This window comes from Ochotona princeps, chromosome 4, assembly GCF_030435755.1.
Source record: "Ochotona princeps isolate mOchPri1 chromosome 4, mOchPri1.hap1, whole genome shotgun sequence".
Classification (NCBI taxonomy): domain Eukaryota; kingdom Metazoa; phylum Chordata; class Mammalia; order Lagomorpha; family Ochotonidae; genus Ochotona; species Ochotona princeps.
Window position 1 is genome coordinate 28,137,648 of NC_080835.1, and position 15,252 is coordinate 28,152,899.

A 15,252-nucleotide genomic window follows, 5' to 3' on the forward strand; every position below is an offset into this window, starting at 1 on the left:
GAGTTGAGGCTCCAGCGGCGCCCGCCCCCACCCCCGCCGCGGTGAGCACCCCCTCCCCCCACCTCAGCCCCCAGCCTTGGGCAACCCTGCAAACGCGGCTCCCCTCGAAGGGGAAACGAGTGCAGTTCCATCTCGTCTGAGTGATCTACAAATAGGGACGGAAAGGGTCGTTTTATCACGGTCCCGTTTGTCGTGACGATGCAATTTCCCGGAGCGGAGCACTGTCACAAAGTGACAAGGCTGCCACAAGCGCCCCGACTGATCTTTTCAATTAGCCTTCCATGCATGATCCGGAGCGACTTCCGCCTATTTCCAGAAATTAAGCTCAAACTTGACGTGCAGCTAATTTTATTTTAAAGACAAATGTCAGGGAGGCTCATCATATTTTCCCCCCTCTTCTATATTTGGAGCTTATTTATTGCTAAGAAGCTCCGGCTCCTGGAGTCAATTTATCAGGAGGCTCCAAGGAGAAGAGAGGCGAGAGAAGAGGAGCAGGGAGCCACTTCTTTTCCTGACAAGGCTTCTCTCTAGAGTCGGGGCTGCAGGTTGGAGCTTTTTAAGGAAGTGAAGACCCCGGGGTTGGCGTGGTTGGTGTGTCTGTGCTTTGGGGGAGGCTGCTGCATCGAGGGCGCTGACTCTCTCGGCCCCTTCTGTGAGACTAGACTTGGGGTTCAGGTGGAAAGATGCACTGATCAGGCAGGGTTTGGCCGTTTTCTTTTCTACCTGCCTTATAACCCCCTCCCCATTTTTACTGCTGTCTGTCCTTGGCTGTGGGGAGGGCGGAGTTCAGCAGCGGAAGTCAGGCGAGCTGTGGCGGGGTGCGCCCCGCGGATGGGCGCCCCACTTGAGAGGCCGGACTGTTCTACGGGTAGGAGTGGAGAAGCGGCTCTAGATTCCGGGCCCGAGGTGGAGGCGCTGAAGCTCAGCCTGGGGTTCCCCCACCCCGGCCTGGTATTTCTAGTTGTTGATTGTTCGGACTCCTTTTCCTTCCCTTGTAGTAAACAAAACCGAACCAAATCCACTGTTTGTGCCGTGCCTTTGCCAGAGTGTAGAGCGCAACGCCAACGTGTCTGGCTTCAGCGTCCAGGGGAGCGCGGATCGTCTATAGTAGGATCTGCTGTCCCCGTTCGAACGCTGCACAGACCTTGGAGGCTCTTGGGTTCTGTTGTTTTCGGTGACAGAAGGCGTCTCGGGGAAGACTTTTCGGAGCGCCTTGGGGGTTGAGCGGCTGGCTGGAGAGGCTCTGGAGAGGGCCACTGGGCTGGGCGCTGCGAGGTGATGGCACTAATGAGGGGACTGGCTTCTTTCCCTCAGCAGGTGTCTAGAGTATGCTGCTTTTGCAGTCCCGGGAGGGAGCGGGAGCATGACCGTGCTTGGGGCAGGGCTGTCTGGTGCCCTCTGCAAGACTGGTGGTCCTGGGGTCGGTTTCTGATTGATCGTAAGAACCTGATTGCCAGAGGTTGGCACGGACTGGCAAGGCTCTGAGGATGCATTGTGGTTGTTTCTCTTCTTTCTTCTGCTCTTTCTCTTCCTTCTCCTCCACCTCTTACACCTCCACCCTGACTTTCTCCTCTTTGCTCTGCTCGCCTCCTCTCTCCTCTCCCCTTCATCAGGTCACAGCGGAGTGAATCAGCTCGGTGGTGTCTTTGTCAACGGGCGGCCGCTGCCGGATTCCACCCGGCAGAAGATCGTGGAGCTCGCACACAGCGGGGCCCGGCCGTGCGACATCTCCCGAATTCTGCAGGTGATCCTCCCGCCACCTCCCCACTCGCCGCCCCCGCGGCCCTCCGCTCTCAGCGCCCTCTCTTCATTTCTTGCTGCAAGCGCTGCTAATTATGGAACCCTCACCCTCACCCACCCTAGTCCCTAGAACCCAGTCTCCCGCTCCCCTGCCTCCACTCTTGCCCCTCTCCTTCCGTCTGCCTTCCCTTCTCTTCCAACATCGATCAGTTACATAAAAGAACTCATCTGCTTAAGGAAAAAAAAAAACCCTTTGGTGTGATTAGAAATTTTATTCCGGTTAATAACAACACGTGGTAACATTTTCAAATTGGAATGAGCTGAAATATAGAAATCTATATATTTTTATTTTCCTCTTTCCTACCCCATGTTAACCTCGGATGTTGAAATACTTAATGTTTGTCTTCTTCATATTTATGAAGAATATATATGTAGGGAGAGATAGATTCTTCAATGACAAATGCGATTAACCCCTAACTCATGTTTACTCAATTGGACATTTTTTAAGGAAAAGGAAGTAAACATTTAGTGTGCCTTTGCTGTTTGAAACATAATGTCATTTGAATCAATGTCAGCACACACAAAAAGCTGATCTGAGTTCATTTTGATGTATCTTTAAGCAATGTTTAAAGAAACAGTTTTTTTAAAGAAAACTTTTAGACTCATTTTTAAAATTCAAACTGTTTGAAAGTATCATATTTGTAGTTTCTAGGGCTACAAATGTAATTTTAAGAAAAAAACTCTACAGTAAGTTCTCATACCATTGAAGGTATATTTTTGTGTTATAGACCCATGCAGATGCAAAAGTCCAAGTGCTGGACAATCAAAACGTAAGCTTGTCATTGTTTAATGCATACTTAAACAATTTTATTTTTGTCTTGAAATTATTAATAATGTGGTTTTCTGTCCACTTCCCTGATGCAGGTGTCCAACGGATGTGTGAGTAAAATTCTGGGCAGGTATTACGAGACTGGCTCCATCAGACCCAGGGCAATCGGTGGTAGTAAACCAAGAGTAGCGACTCCAGAAGTTGTAAGCAAAATAGCCCAGTATAAGCGGGAGTGCCCGTCCATCTTTGCTTGGGAAATCCGAGACAGATTACTGTCCGAGGGGGTCTGTACCAACGATAACATACCAAGTGTAAGTTCACTGAGGGCTGTCGCGCTCCCTGCCCTGAACTTTGCATTCTTGCCTCTTTACTGCTCCTCCCTCTGCATTGCACTGCTCCATTCTCTCAATATCTCTGTCTCTCTCCTGACTTCATTGATGTCTCCACTGTACCTGGGGCTGTTGAGAGGAGTCCCCTCACCTTTTCATGGACCTTCTGGGAAATGGGAGCGTGGAGAACTGTTCACCTAGTTGGCACACTGCAAACCAGAGGGTGTAAGCAATGGGGAAAGGCATTGGAATCCGGGAAGAAAGTGAAAATGAAAACCAGATGCTAACTTGCTGCAAATCCACCTGCCTGATCCTTGCTTCTGGCAGCCCACATCCATTTCTGCTTTATTATGAAACAAGTAAAAAATGAAAGACAGGTGGTCTAAACTGGTCTCTGTCTTTGCGGGGAGGTCTTGTAACCAAGCTATCCTTCCTGTGAGTTAAGTCACAAAAGACCTTCCCTCCAGGCTCCCAGTCCTCTGTCCCAGGCAAATTCCATGGCCAACGTGATGGCTGCTGCGTTCTTCACTATGTCTCTGCAACGCATGTACTTTCCCAGAGTGGGTGTGAGCTTCTTGACTTGTGTTAATGGGGTGAGGGTCCTTCTTAAAAGTAGTGGGCAAACTGAGATGGAGACTTAAGATGGGGTGATGTGTCCTCAGGAGATGCTGCCATTTGGTTTGGTTTTGCTTTGATTTGCAGGTGTCATCCATAAACAGAGTTCTTCGCAACCTGGCTAGCGAAAAGCAACAGATGGGCGCAGATGGCATGTATGATAAACTAAGGATGTTGAATGGGCAGACCGGAAGCTGGGGCACCCGCCCTGGTTGGTATCCCGGGACTTCGGTGCCAGGGCAACCCACACAAGGTAAAACTGAAGCAGCCTTCCAACTCCCTGTATCTAGTCCCTTCCCAGTCCTCCCTTACCCCAGCCTTGTCCTTCTCTGAGCTTCTGTCTTGGGGGATACAGCAGGGGACTGCATCTGATGACGTGGGACATATAGACCACACTGTATGTATGTGGTGCTTTCAGAACAATCTTCTTGGTCTGGCAGTATAAAGGTTGTGCTTCAGCTTGGCTGGTGTGTTTGAGAGTAGGAGTGCAAGCTGTGTGTTGCCCTAGTTAAATATGACATTAAAATGCAGGGAGAGCCCCCTTGTTGCAGAAGTGTGACAAGTTAACACACTGACAGACTGCTCAGTAAACATAGTTGTATCATTTCACTTTTTGCTGTAATTGACAAATTATGTGACTATGAGTAGGTTGCATGTGAGTGGGTGAGCAGGAGGGAGAAGCAGGGCCCAGTGGAGGATGAGGCATCCAAAAAGGTGATTTCCCAACTAAAACCACACCATCATCCTTGCTCCCTTCATCTGCCAGTCTGCCATTCCTTTTCTCACTGTCTGTGGGTGTAGAAGTGTTGGGGTGAGGGTACCCTGAACCCACCTGCAGGGTGTCAGGAGCAGCTAAGGAGCTGCAAACAGACAGGAAGGGGCTCCCCAGGATGGGTGAGAAGTGATGGGGAAGAGGAGCGAATAGGTGGGGTGTCTGTTGTGCCCACCCATCCCTCCACTGAAGTAGTTTGGTCAAGAATAGGAAACAGTTTGCTCGGAAGATTAATCGGTATTTGTTGTCCTCGTGACAAGGAGATAATATGCGGGATAATGGACTTGGCGTCTCACTCCCGGGAGCACGATGGAGCCTGGGGGCTCCAGGGCTGGGGGTGGCCACGCCGGAATGGCCGCCCGGCTGCTCGCGGGTCCGAGCGCACTCAGACCTGCCTGAGTGCCCGGCGCCTCCACGGAGCCGGGCTAGAGAAGGAAAAATCGGTAACAGTATGCGAAATATCTGGTACAAAGGATGCTTCTGTCACTCGCAAGAATTTGTTATGGGAACAATCCTGTCGCTCTGTAATTGCTCATTAGAGAACGTTTTGTTTCTCATTAAGGCGACATGAATAAGCGTCTAGTTGAAGGAGACAGCTGTAGAAATGTTCCACAAGAGACCTCTGGACACGATTCGGCACCAATTGCCAATTAGACATGTCAGTTTTAAGAGCAGAAAACAATATAGGACGGACACTGGGAAGATAGGGAGCAAAACGCTTGCTTCTTGTTTCCCAGCGCGACCGTGCGGCCGGCAGAGGCCTCCTGATGTGCGGGGGTCCTGGCGCCCCTGCCCACTCGGGCCCGAACTCGCGGCCTCCGGGAGCATAGCGGGTACACAGGCCCAGGTCCGCTGCCCCTCTGGTGACACCAACGAGTGATCAGGCTGAGGGAGTGTAGGAACCCCACTTGCGCTGCCAGACTTTGAAATCGTTAAGATTCCCACTTGGGCACCCAAACACATCCAAGTGACTCCTGCGCCGGTGCCCACCTCAACACCCACCCTCAGCAATCTCAGGTCCTGCGGATCCTTCCGTGCCAACAGTGCGGGTTATTGGGTCTGAGAAGTCTTGAGCAGGTGTAAGGCCTCATGGCCTGTACCTAGGCGGACTGAGCCCAGACCTCCGCCCCCTGCGCCACCCTCTGCGCTAGTTCCCTTCCACCACAACCCCCTCCCCAAACCCCGGACTTAGGGTAGTTTGGAGCTCCGAAGATGGGCACCCCGCCTCTGGCGGCTTGGCGCCGGGACAGCAGCCTGGAGCTGCGGAGTCCACCAGAGGTGGCGTCCTCTTGGGGCAGTTTTTCCGTCCTGGGGAACTGAGGGGGAAGCACAGGAGAACCCGACCCACCGTCAGGGCCTGTTAAAAGGCCGGAACGGGAGGTGGCGCTCGTTCAGGGTTCAGGAGCTTTTCACTTTTTATGGGCCTACTTTCTAGAGAATTCAGGGGTCATCAGCGGCCAAACTCTCCCTCCCCACGCTCCTCAAATCCCCACTCGTGTGCATCCTGGTCTGAGCGCAAGCCGTCGTCCTTGCCGCCGCGTGGGCACCAACCGAACTTTCGTGAGTGTTGGCGTGGACGCTGCGGGCGCTGGCCGGGCGCTTCCGCCAGGTTCCTGGGAATCCTTAGGCATTCTGGCTCGGCAAGGTCCCTCCTCCCTCCCTCGGCCCCGTTCCCCTCCCCCATCCCAGGACACGATTCTTGGGTCTTAAAGAATCCATTACTCTAAAAAGCATAAGGAGAGGTTAGGTCTCAGAAAGAGACAAATATGGTTTCCATCTGATCGACGCCGTGCGGCGGTGGATAAAATGACGTGGCGGGCTGACAACAAGAGACAACTCTATCCAGCCCCAATTCTCCAGCGATTTGGTGGTTTTAGGGATCACGGAGGCACTTTTTCTTATCTCCCCCCCCCCCCCCACTTCGCTCCCCTAATACCCAGGCCCTCTATAGGATTTACTCAGTCTCTCTTTCAACAGATGCTACAATGTTTTGATCCGCGCTCCGGAGCTGAAAAGGTGCCGCCGCCCGGTTGCTATCTTTTCTTGCTTGTGTTCCGCCTCACTGATTAAGACACTAAGAAACCGAGGAATGATTTTATTTCCCAGCGTCTTCCCCCTCCCCCATCCCTGCTCTCTCTCTCTGTCTCTCTCTCTCTTCTCCTTCTTCCAGGAAACAAATCCTGTCCCCAGCGTCAGATGGTCCTGGGGGCTGGGATAAAGGGAGGCGCTTTCACTCGCCTGCCCGCGGATTAGGCTGCAAGGTGGACGGCGCCTATTGAAGGCCCCTTCTTACGCGGCTCCGAAGGGGCGCCTTTTAAAGAAGATATCTTAATTGTCTTCCACTTAGGTTTATCATGGGGGGGGGGGAAGGAATTCAAGATACAATCTGTAGTTTTATTTTGTTAGAAGCTTGAGGAGTGGAAGACACATCCACTACAGAAAAAGAAAGGAAAAGGGCAGGGAGCGCCAGTGTCAGAGTGACCACTCGGTTGCTGCGGAAAGTTCCTGCTTTTAAACAGCAAGACGAAAAAACGAAACGCAACTTTCAGTGCGGCGCGCTGGCCTTGCGGGGCTGTGGCAGGCTTCTCTTGATGGCCTCTTTTCCTTCCGCTCCAGTTACTTATTTATCTAGGATTTAAAATCGAGCTGTGCAAGTCGGGTTGACTTCCCAGTGAATGTCAGCTGTGAAGCCAGCGCACAGGCCCAGGGCGACGAGAGAGAGAGAGAGAGAGAGAGAGAGAGAGAGAGAGAGAGAGAGAGATGGATGGATGCAGGCGTGGGAGGGAGGGAGAGAAAAGGAATCTCCCAGCTGTGAGAGGAGGAGGAGGACGTCAGAAGAGCCCAGCACAGCCTAGAGGGCTACCAGAGGGGAACCCGGGCGGCTCTGTGACGTTGACAGACCGAACATGCCAGAGAAAAGGGACGGGGATACGTTCTCTTGGGGGGCAGGGACGTGAGTGACGGTCCTGAGGAAGCGTCTCCTTCTTCCCCCCCCATCCCGTGCCCACCCTGACTCCGACGGATTTGTTAGTGTTTTCCAAAGTCCAAACTCCCAAGGACTGTTCTGAATGGTCCCAAGGAGTGATTTCCAGTTTTTCTTCTTCATCGTACCCAAGGCTAGGAGGAGGAGGTCGGGTGGCGGGTGGTGGCTCTCACTTCTGCCAGACACTTGAAGAAACTTGTGGACAGTAAATTAGCGCAAGTACTGGCGTCGCACACGCGAGTGGAGCGTGGCTGTCGTGGTTCATCAGCCCCCAGGCAGCCAGGCATCCAAACTTGCCAAGGCGACCCAAAGTGGGGCCACCAGCTTTTTGCGCACCTCTCGCCCTCTTTTCGTGCTTTGCATCTTTTGGTCCTCTCCTGCTACCCTCTCAGCTCTCCTCCTCTCTTGGCTCTTACACCTTTCTGGCTTCCCTTTCTTTGGAGCCCTTGGACTCTAGAGAACTTCGCTCCCTCCTCCTTCCCACTCCGGGCCCCGCCCTTCCCCACCCGCTACCCTGGGTTCCATCCTCCCTCCCCTCCCAGTACCCTTCCCCCACTCTTACCCTGTCCCAGGTCCCCATCCACCCTCCTTGTCACCCCTTCCACCCCATCCCCGTCCTGGCCTTCCCTCCCCTCCCCATCCCAACCCCCCAGCCAAGCGCCCTAAATAGCACGGAGGCGCTCGGTCTCCGGACAGTGATTAATGATAGCAGAGCAGAGGGGTTAACACACTTCACTGAAAAGTCTGTTGACTGGGCTTCTTGTAACACAATGTGGCCCGCTGCACGCCTCAAGAGAATCCTTTTGTTGTCCGCGCTCATTGTGGCCTCGAAATTCTGCCCACGAAAGTTTGCCAACGCTCCTGCCCCAGGAGTTTAATAGTTTCCCTTACTCGCGGGGCATTGTGCGGCGCTGAAAAGCAGGCCCTCGCTATTCAAGTGTTGGTGGTCATCTCAATAGATCTCCAAGGGCCCATATGGTGGCCAGTGCCGATGAATCCGCCTGTTTAAATGGGGGAGAAAGTTGGGGTTTTAAAACATTTCAAAGTTTTTGAAAAGATCCTACTAGATCCTGTCACAATTCCCTGAACTCTTTGAAGGCGCTTGCCATTGTCTCCTGGTTATAAATGATATTCCTGACCAAGTCGATTCCCACCGAGGCACTCCCCCACGAGGCCCTCCCCCGCTTTGGGCCATGGTTCCACAACTGGGACGAAGGCAGCCTCTGGTGACCAGTTTCAGGGACCTCAGAACAGCAGCCCAAGGGTCCAGCCCGCAATGACCCTGGAGGCTCCGCGGAGCCAGAGGCCAGAATCCCGGTAGGGCGAACAGGCGGCTTCCCTACAAGATGCCTGCTGCGGGACAGGCAGCTACCCCACGTGCGCATCTTGCCCTCCGCGCATCTTGCCCTCGGAGCAGCAAGATGAAACAATCAAACTTTCCCCTGTTTAATGATAGAAATTACATTAAAAGTGGTGGGAATGCCCTCATTAAAAATGTACTGCTTAAATGATATGCCAAAGATTCAGCTGCCGTGTAGCACATTTAGTTAGTGAACTCTATTTCTTTTTTTTAAAATTACACGTTAAAAATTTAAAAGAAATCTTACTTTTCTCTGGTGCAACACATTACAAAGAATGGACAGTCCTTTTATCTAAATATAAAATTCCATTTTCAGCAATTATAGCCTGTTCTTAGTGATGATATAATTACAGCTGTGCTCGTAATAGGTGTCAAGGCGAAGCGCACTCATACAATAGTTGAATAAAACTGCAGAACAATGCGAGCACTTCTAAATTCACAACCTTTAAAATGAAATTGACTGTGCAGAATTCAAATAAAAACTAGATAAATATTTTTTTAAAAAGATTACAAGCTTGGTTTGGTTTCTTAATAGCATTTTCTACAAACCTATCAACATCTAATTGATTAGATAGGAATTACTGACTATAGATCAGCTGAAATCTTGAGCATCACTCTTCTATTTCCCCAACACAGCGTAGGTAAGTACGTTCTGGAGGGAAAGCTAGCTTAGGGAGGCACCTGGGGAGTCAGGGATTACTTAGGAAAGGGAATTTGCCTTGGGAATGTCAGTGCTGTGCTGTCATTTGAAGGTGTGTGTGGCAAAGTCTTGATTCCGTCTTGATTAAAACACAGAAAAAGAAAATGGTGGACAGACAACAAATGTTGCAACTGCCTTCTGCTACAAGAAAGCTACTGGTGAGCCTGGGTCTGTGTGCTGAGCCTCCCAGCATACACTGCCTTTGGGGTTTGTAACTGGACCAAATCGCTCTAACTGTGCCTGTCTTTTTCAGATGGCTGCCAGCCACAGGAAGGAGCAGGGGAGAACACCAACTCCATCAGCTCCAATGGAGAAGACTCAGATGAGGCTCAAATGCGACTTCAGTTGAAGCGGAAACTGCAGAGAAATAGGACATCCTTTACTCAAGAGCAGATTGAGGCCCTGGAGAAAGGTGATGGAGTGTTTCAAAACAGAGAAACAGTAAATCAAAGCAAACGCCCCAGGTTCAGGACAAAGAGCTAACTTTTGCATAGAGGGTTGAAGAGGTTTTGCTTTGTTTTTGTTTTCTTCTCTTTCTCTCTGGGCAACTTCTCATTATTTTCTTTCTTCTTCTCATATACCAGTAATTCAAAGACTACAAGTTAGATTTATAAGGGAAAAAACGATAATTTGATGGTGTCTTGGCTACAGAAGTGTCATTGTAGCATTGTAGAGAACATTCAGTAGGGAGGGTTCTGGTGGGAAACTTTGAGGGCAATCACCACAAAGTCAAAGCACTTTAGAAGGGATTGGTTGCAGGTGATAGGAATGAGGAGCATGGAACCTGTTTAATCCAAGGGTTGGTGCCTACAGTTTGGAAAATCAACTTACTCTTCCAGAGTTTGAGAGAACCCATTATCCAGATGTGTTTGCTCGAGAAAGACTAGCAGCCAAAATCGATCTACCTGAAGCAAGAATACAGGTATCCCGGGGCCCCATGGTTTTGGGCTATTGGATTCATTGCATTGCATGGGATACAAACAAAGGGTTTTTTTTGCAGTTCTACCTGTTTATACAGACAAGAGCAGATTCAGGTTGCTGAATACCCTGCTGTCCCAGTGGTGTTGCATGGAAGGCACCTATGACTGTGCTGGGTGGGGTTGGACTGGCCATTGGCACGGGCTAACCCATTTCATTTGATTTTCAGGTATGGTTTTCCAATCGAAGGGCCAAATGGAGAAGAGAAGAAAAACTGAGGAATCAAAGAAGACAGGCCAGCAACACACCTAGTCATATCCCCATCAGCAGTAGTTTCAGCACAAGTGTCTACCAACCAATCCCACAACCCACCACGCCCGGTAATTTGAAGGACTTCCCATGAATACTGCTACTCAGTGTGTTTAAATGAAAGTGCTGCGGACTCTAACTTTGACGATGACTTGGTCCTTTCTCGTTGCAGTTTCCTCTTTCACATCTGGCTCCATGTTGGGCCGAACAGACACAGCCCTCACAAACACATATAGCGCTCTGCCACCCATGCCCAGCTTCACTATGGCAAATAACCTGCCTATGCAAGTAAGTGAGGGTGGCAGTTGGCTGCTTAAGGGGTTCCTGGGAGGAAAAGTGAGCAGTGGGCTGGGGGCTGCAGATCTCATCAGCTGTGTCCGCACCCTTCGGAGCCTTTCTCACCATAGTGATTGGCTTGACCCATCAAGTCTGAGACAGCTAATCTAATCTCTTCTAGTTGATTGACTGATTGATTGATGTTTTTAAAAGCAAATGCAAATTTGACCTGTTCAGTCAATCTGCCTTTTATCATACTGATAGCTTGATAATGTTGGGTAGTGGTGGGGCGTGTTTAGAGTACCACTGAAGCTCTTACTGGAAGTTAGAAATGATAGCAGTAGGTTAAGAGATAGCAAGAGGCTAGAGTTTATAAAATTTGAGTTTATATGAATGTTTTTATATTAATACAAATTACATATGCATTTTGGGCATTACATAGAGTACATGTGAGAAAATACTAAGGAATCCTTTAAAAAAAGGACTGGAAATTGCACTGATAGTTACTAGTAAGATGCACTTAACAATATGCAAAGGCTAATTTCTACATTTTTCATTTAAAAAGAGAATAGCAGGTATTTGCTGAAAATTGAATGTGTCTTTGCTATAGCTATGCGACGACTCTGTAGCACTCCCAGTTGCCTTGAAAGCCTGATACTTTTCATTGAATATACTAACCTGCTCTTAATTCTGACCCAAGTATTTGTCAGCTCCTACAGTGCTCGGTGTTGTACTAAGTGTACCATGTATAATATAAGTTGTATAAGGCAGATGCACTATACTAGACCTTTGTTGCTGGGTACATTCTTGATTGGGAAGAAATCCATCTTGCTAAGACTCAGCTTTGCGCAACAATTAGAGATGTCAGCTCATGTGAGACTGGCCAGTGTGAGCCCCTGCTGGAAACAGTACTTGGGTTACACAGAATGTTAATTCTCCGCTGAATATTTTTTGCCGGATTTCAAATCCAAATAGCAGTAAGAGGAATGCTTCCCAATCTTTAGACTTAAACAGGGACAACTATGAAGATAAACATCTTCAGAGGAATTATCCACATGCTTATTTTTATTGCATCTGGATATTATTGACCATAGTGCAATTGATGTAAATTAAGGGATTAACAGTCCATTAGTTGGTGTTGCTATAACTGCCTTGGAATTTTCCAGAAGTCAGGTTGCCTAGAGGAAGTGATTGCAGGCATTAGAAACAAATGCAAGCTGAAATTCTTACAGTGCCCTCAAGGCCTGATTACCTCTTTGAACTTGATGTTAGCAGTCATCCTCAGACTTTAATGAGGCCAGCACGTCTTGTTCAGTTTTAGATATTGTAGCAACATCCAGGTTCCTGTGAAGATGGCAAAACATGTAGATGAGATAGCAGCTACACATAATTAGATAAAAGTAGCCATTGTGTATTAGCATTGTTTCCACAGTTGGACTGGTGTGTGGGGTCAGTTTATTTCCAACACTTCAAAAAAAATACTTAACTAGTACAACTTAAGAAGTGCACGCATTCAGAAAGCATCAAGAAATAAAAATGAGCAATGAGAAAAATTGTGAGTTTTGAGTGGGTGTGGTATTCTGCACTTTCCCTGATGATCCTGTTAGCCATCCTTAACGAGTTTTGGGAAGGGCAGTTGCGTCCTCTGAACATTCTGCAGGTGGAGATGTTAAGCATCTCTCCAGTTTCCAAAGCAGAGCCAGACTGTTGGCGCCATTGTTCTCGGGATCGTGCTTCTACTTGCCATCCCAAGTTTGCTATCTCGTACAGACCCATGAGAGCTTGAACCGGGTTTTGTCCCTGCTTTGTGTATGCACTGATGAGGGAGGTTCATCTCCTTAGCACTACCATCCTGAACACTGTAGAGGGTAGCACACAATTCAATGGAGGAAAACTTACTCTAAGCTTTTGGGTCTGTTAGGAAGTCCCAGGTAATTCTCTGGACAGGGTAACGTCATGTTTACTGACACTTGAACCTGAGATCACTGTGAATTTTCAAAGAATATTTAACCCATGTGCCCAGATGTTTCCAGGAGTGCAAAATCAAACTTTATAGGAAGCTGTCTGCCCCAAAGCTCAAGATAGGAGATTTGTGGGGGAGTCATGAAATTCCCCCTAATACAGATTTGCATGGAGAGATGATGTATGGACTGCAGAACTTGTGCTACAGTTCTCTCAAAATGCCAGCAAACAGAAGGATGAAGACAAACCAAAACATCCATTGTCCACGTTGTAGCTGGCCAGTAACCTGCATTTCCAGAGCTTTAGAAGTTTGAGGCATTGGCAGCTTTCTTCCAGTGGGAGCCAATGGACAGATAAGCTATTTGGAGGCCATCATCTTAGATTTATCATACGGAATGTTCCAGTACCTTCCACGATGCTTTCCTTAAGACCCCAAATGTGGCTATATGACATGTATCTCAATAACTACAAGCCTTTCTTCTTGCAGCCTCCAGTCCCCAGCCAGACCTCCTCGTATTCCTGCATGCTGCCCACCAGCCCGTCAGTGAATGGGCGGAGTTATGATACCTACACTCCCCCACATATGCAGACACACATGAACAGTCAGCCAATGGGCACCTCGGGCACCACTTCAACAGGTGAGCTGCTGCTCTCTGCGGCCTGCGCAGAGGTGGTTCTTACTGCTTCTTTTGTCAGGTCATGTCCTTTGAACCAAAGCTGGCCTTGAAAAAACAAACCCTCTTGACCTCTGTGAGGTATTGTCTTCCTCTTTGCTGCCCTTGCCTCCAGGGGAGACGGGAAAGGAGAATTCAGTGATGCTAACTGTGAGTTGTACTGTGTAGACAGAAAAAGCAGAGTGTCCTGAGTGTGGTTATGTTGTGTAGAAAGACAAGGCCTGAGACTAAGCTTCGTAGAGGACAGAGTTTGACACAGCCTCATAGTGCATCCTGATGATTTAACAATGGAGAGCTTTGCTCATTGCTTTTGGGGGAGACACTTGGAGTTCAATAGGCCAGCCTGAAGGTACTTGAAAAAAATTGTGGAAAAAGGAAACAAAGAGGAGAGTTTATTTTGGTGCAAAGACATCATGAAAGTGTGCATTTTAAAATAGTACACGTTTTCCACGAACTTTTTGAAGTATGCTTTTAGAAACAGATGTCTAGTTTGAAGATTTGGGCTGTTGCACTTTTTTTTTTCTTAATACAGTGAAGAAAGCGTTAGAATGTCTTACAGATTCCTTTTTTATTTTTAACCTATGAACTCATGCTCCATGCCTGTCTCTTAAAGGGAATTTATACATGGCTGTTTGTTTCATCCACTTCTAGGACTCATTTCTCCTGGTGTGTCAGTTCCAGTTCAAGTTCCTGGAAGTGAGCCTGATATGTCTCAATATTGGCCAAGATTACAGTAAAACATTAAAAAAAGAAAAAGAAAAAGGAAGAAGAAGGAAAGGAAGTATCACGAAAGCACAGTCAGTGACCATGTGGACGCAACAGTTAAGAGTTCAGGAATGAAAGAAAAATGGCTGTTAGAAGCACTTCGGTTCTGCAACTGTGTCCCGTGTCGAATCACTTTGGAATGAACTTGAAACAAGGACCTTTGCATACAGAAGGCACGATATCATTTGGAACAAATCTTCATTTTGGTATCCAAACTTTTATTCATTTTGGTGTATTATTTGTAAATGGGCATTTGTATGTTATAACGAAAAATAAGAACAATGTAGCCTGGATGGATGTTTGATCAGTGTTGGTCATGAAGGTGTTTAAAAGAAAAAAAAAAAAAAAAGGAAACCGTGATCAACAAGCTTTTTTGTTTTTTTTTGCCATGAATTTAAGTTTGATCAAGATATATCGAAAACTTCTACCCATCTGTTCATAGTTTACGGACTTACGTTCCAAGTTTGCACCATTCCTTCACGTTTAATTAAACCTGGAACAACATGCACTAGATTTATGTAAGAAATATCTGTTGGTTTTCCAAAGGTTGTTAACAGATGAACTTTATGTGCAAAAAGGGTAAAATATAAATTCAAGGAGGAAAAAAGTTGATAGCTAAAAGGTAGAGTGTGTCTTCGATATAATCCAATCTGTTTTATGTTAAAATGTAAGTATTTGTCTTCCCTAGAAATCCTCAGAATGATTTCTATAATAAAGTTAATTTCATTTATATTTGACAAGAATATTCTATAGATGTTTTATACACATTTTCATGCAATCATACGTTTCTTTTTGGCCAGCAGAAGTTAATTGTTCTTAGATATAGATGTATTACTGTTCACAGTCCAATCATTTTGTGCATCTAGAATTCATTCCTAATCAATTAAAAGTGCTTGCAAGAGTTTTAAACTTAAGTGTTTTGAAGTTGTTCACAACTACATATCAAAATTAACCATTGTTGATTGTAAAAACCATGCCAAAGCCTTTGTATTTCCTTTATTATACTATTTTCTTTTTAAC

The 15,252-nt window shown here is 47.6% G+C and overlaps 1 protein-coding gene across 1 annotated transcript; it reads left to right on the top strand.

The window, feature by feature from the left end:
- The first annotated feature begins 1,590 nt into the window (after positions 1–1,590).
- On the top strand, positions 1,591–14,969 carry PAX6 (paired box 6). Its single transcript, XM_058663217.1, has 9 exons — positions 1,591–1,744; positions 2,665–2,880; positions 3,601–3,766; positions 9,582–9,740; positions 10,168–10,250; positions 10,476–10,626; positions 10,728–10,843; positions 13,281–13,431; positions 14,119–14,969. The coding sequence occupies exons 3-9, from the start codon at positions 3,652–3,654 to the stop codon at positions 14,202–14,204; spliced, it is 861 nt and encodes a 286-aa protein (XP_058519200.1). The 5' UTR covers positions 1,591–1,744; positions 2,665–2,880; positions 3,601–3,651; the 3' UTR covers positions 14,205–14,969.
- Positions 14,970–15,252: the final 283 nt, after the last annotated feature.

Bases quoted from the DNA above. Each gene is read 5' to 3' on its own strand.
- PAX6 (XM_058663217.1), top strand. From the start codon at position 3,652: ATGGGCGCAGATGGCATGTATGATAAACTAAGGATGTTGAATGGGCAG. The intron at 10,251-10,475 runs GTATCCCGGGGC...TTTGATTTTCAG, and splicing joins TACCTGAAGCAAGAATACAG to GTATGGTTTTCCAATCGAAG. The intron at 13,432-14,118 runs GTGAGCTGCTGC...ATCCACTTCTAG, and splicing joins CTCGGGCACCACTTCAACAG to GACTCATTTCTCCTGGTGTG.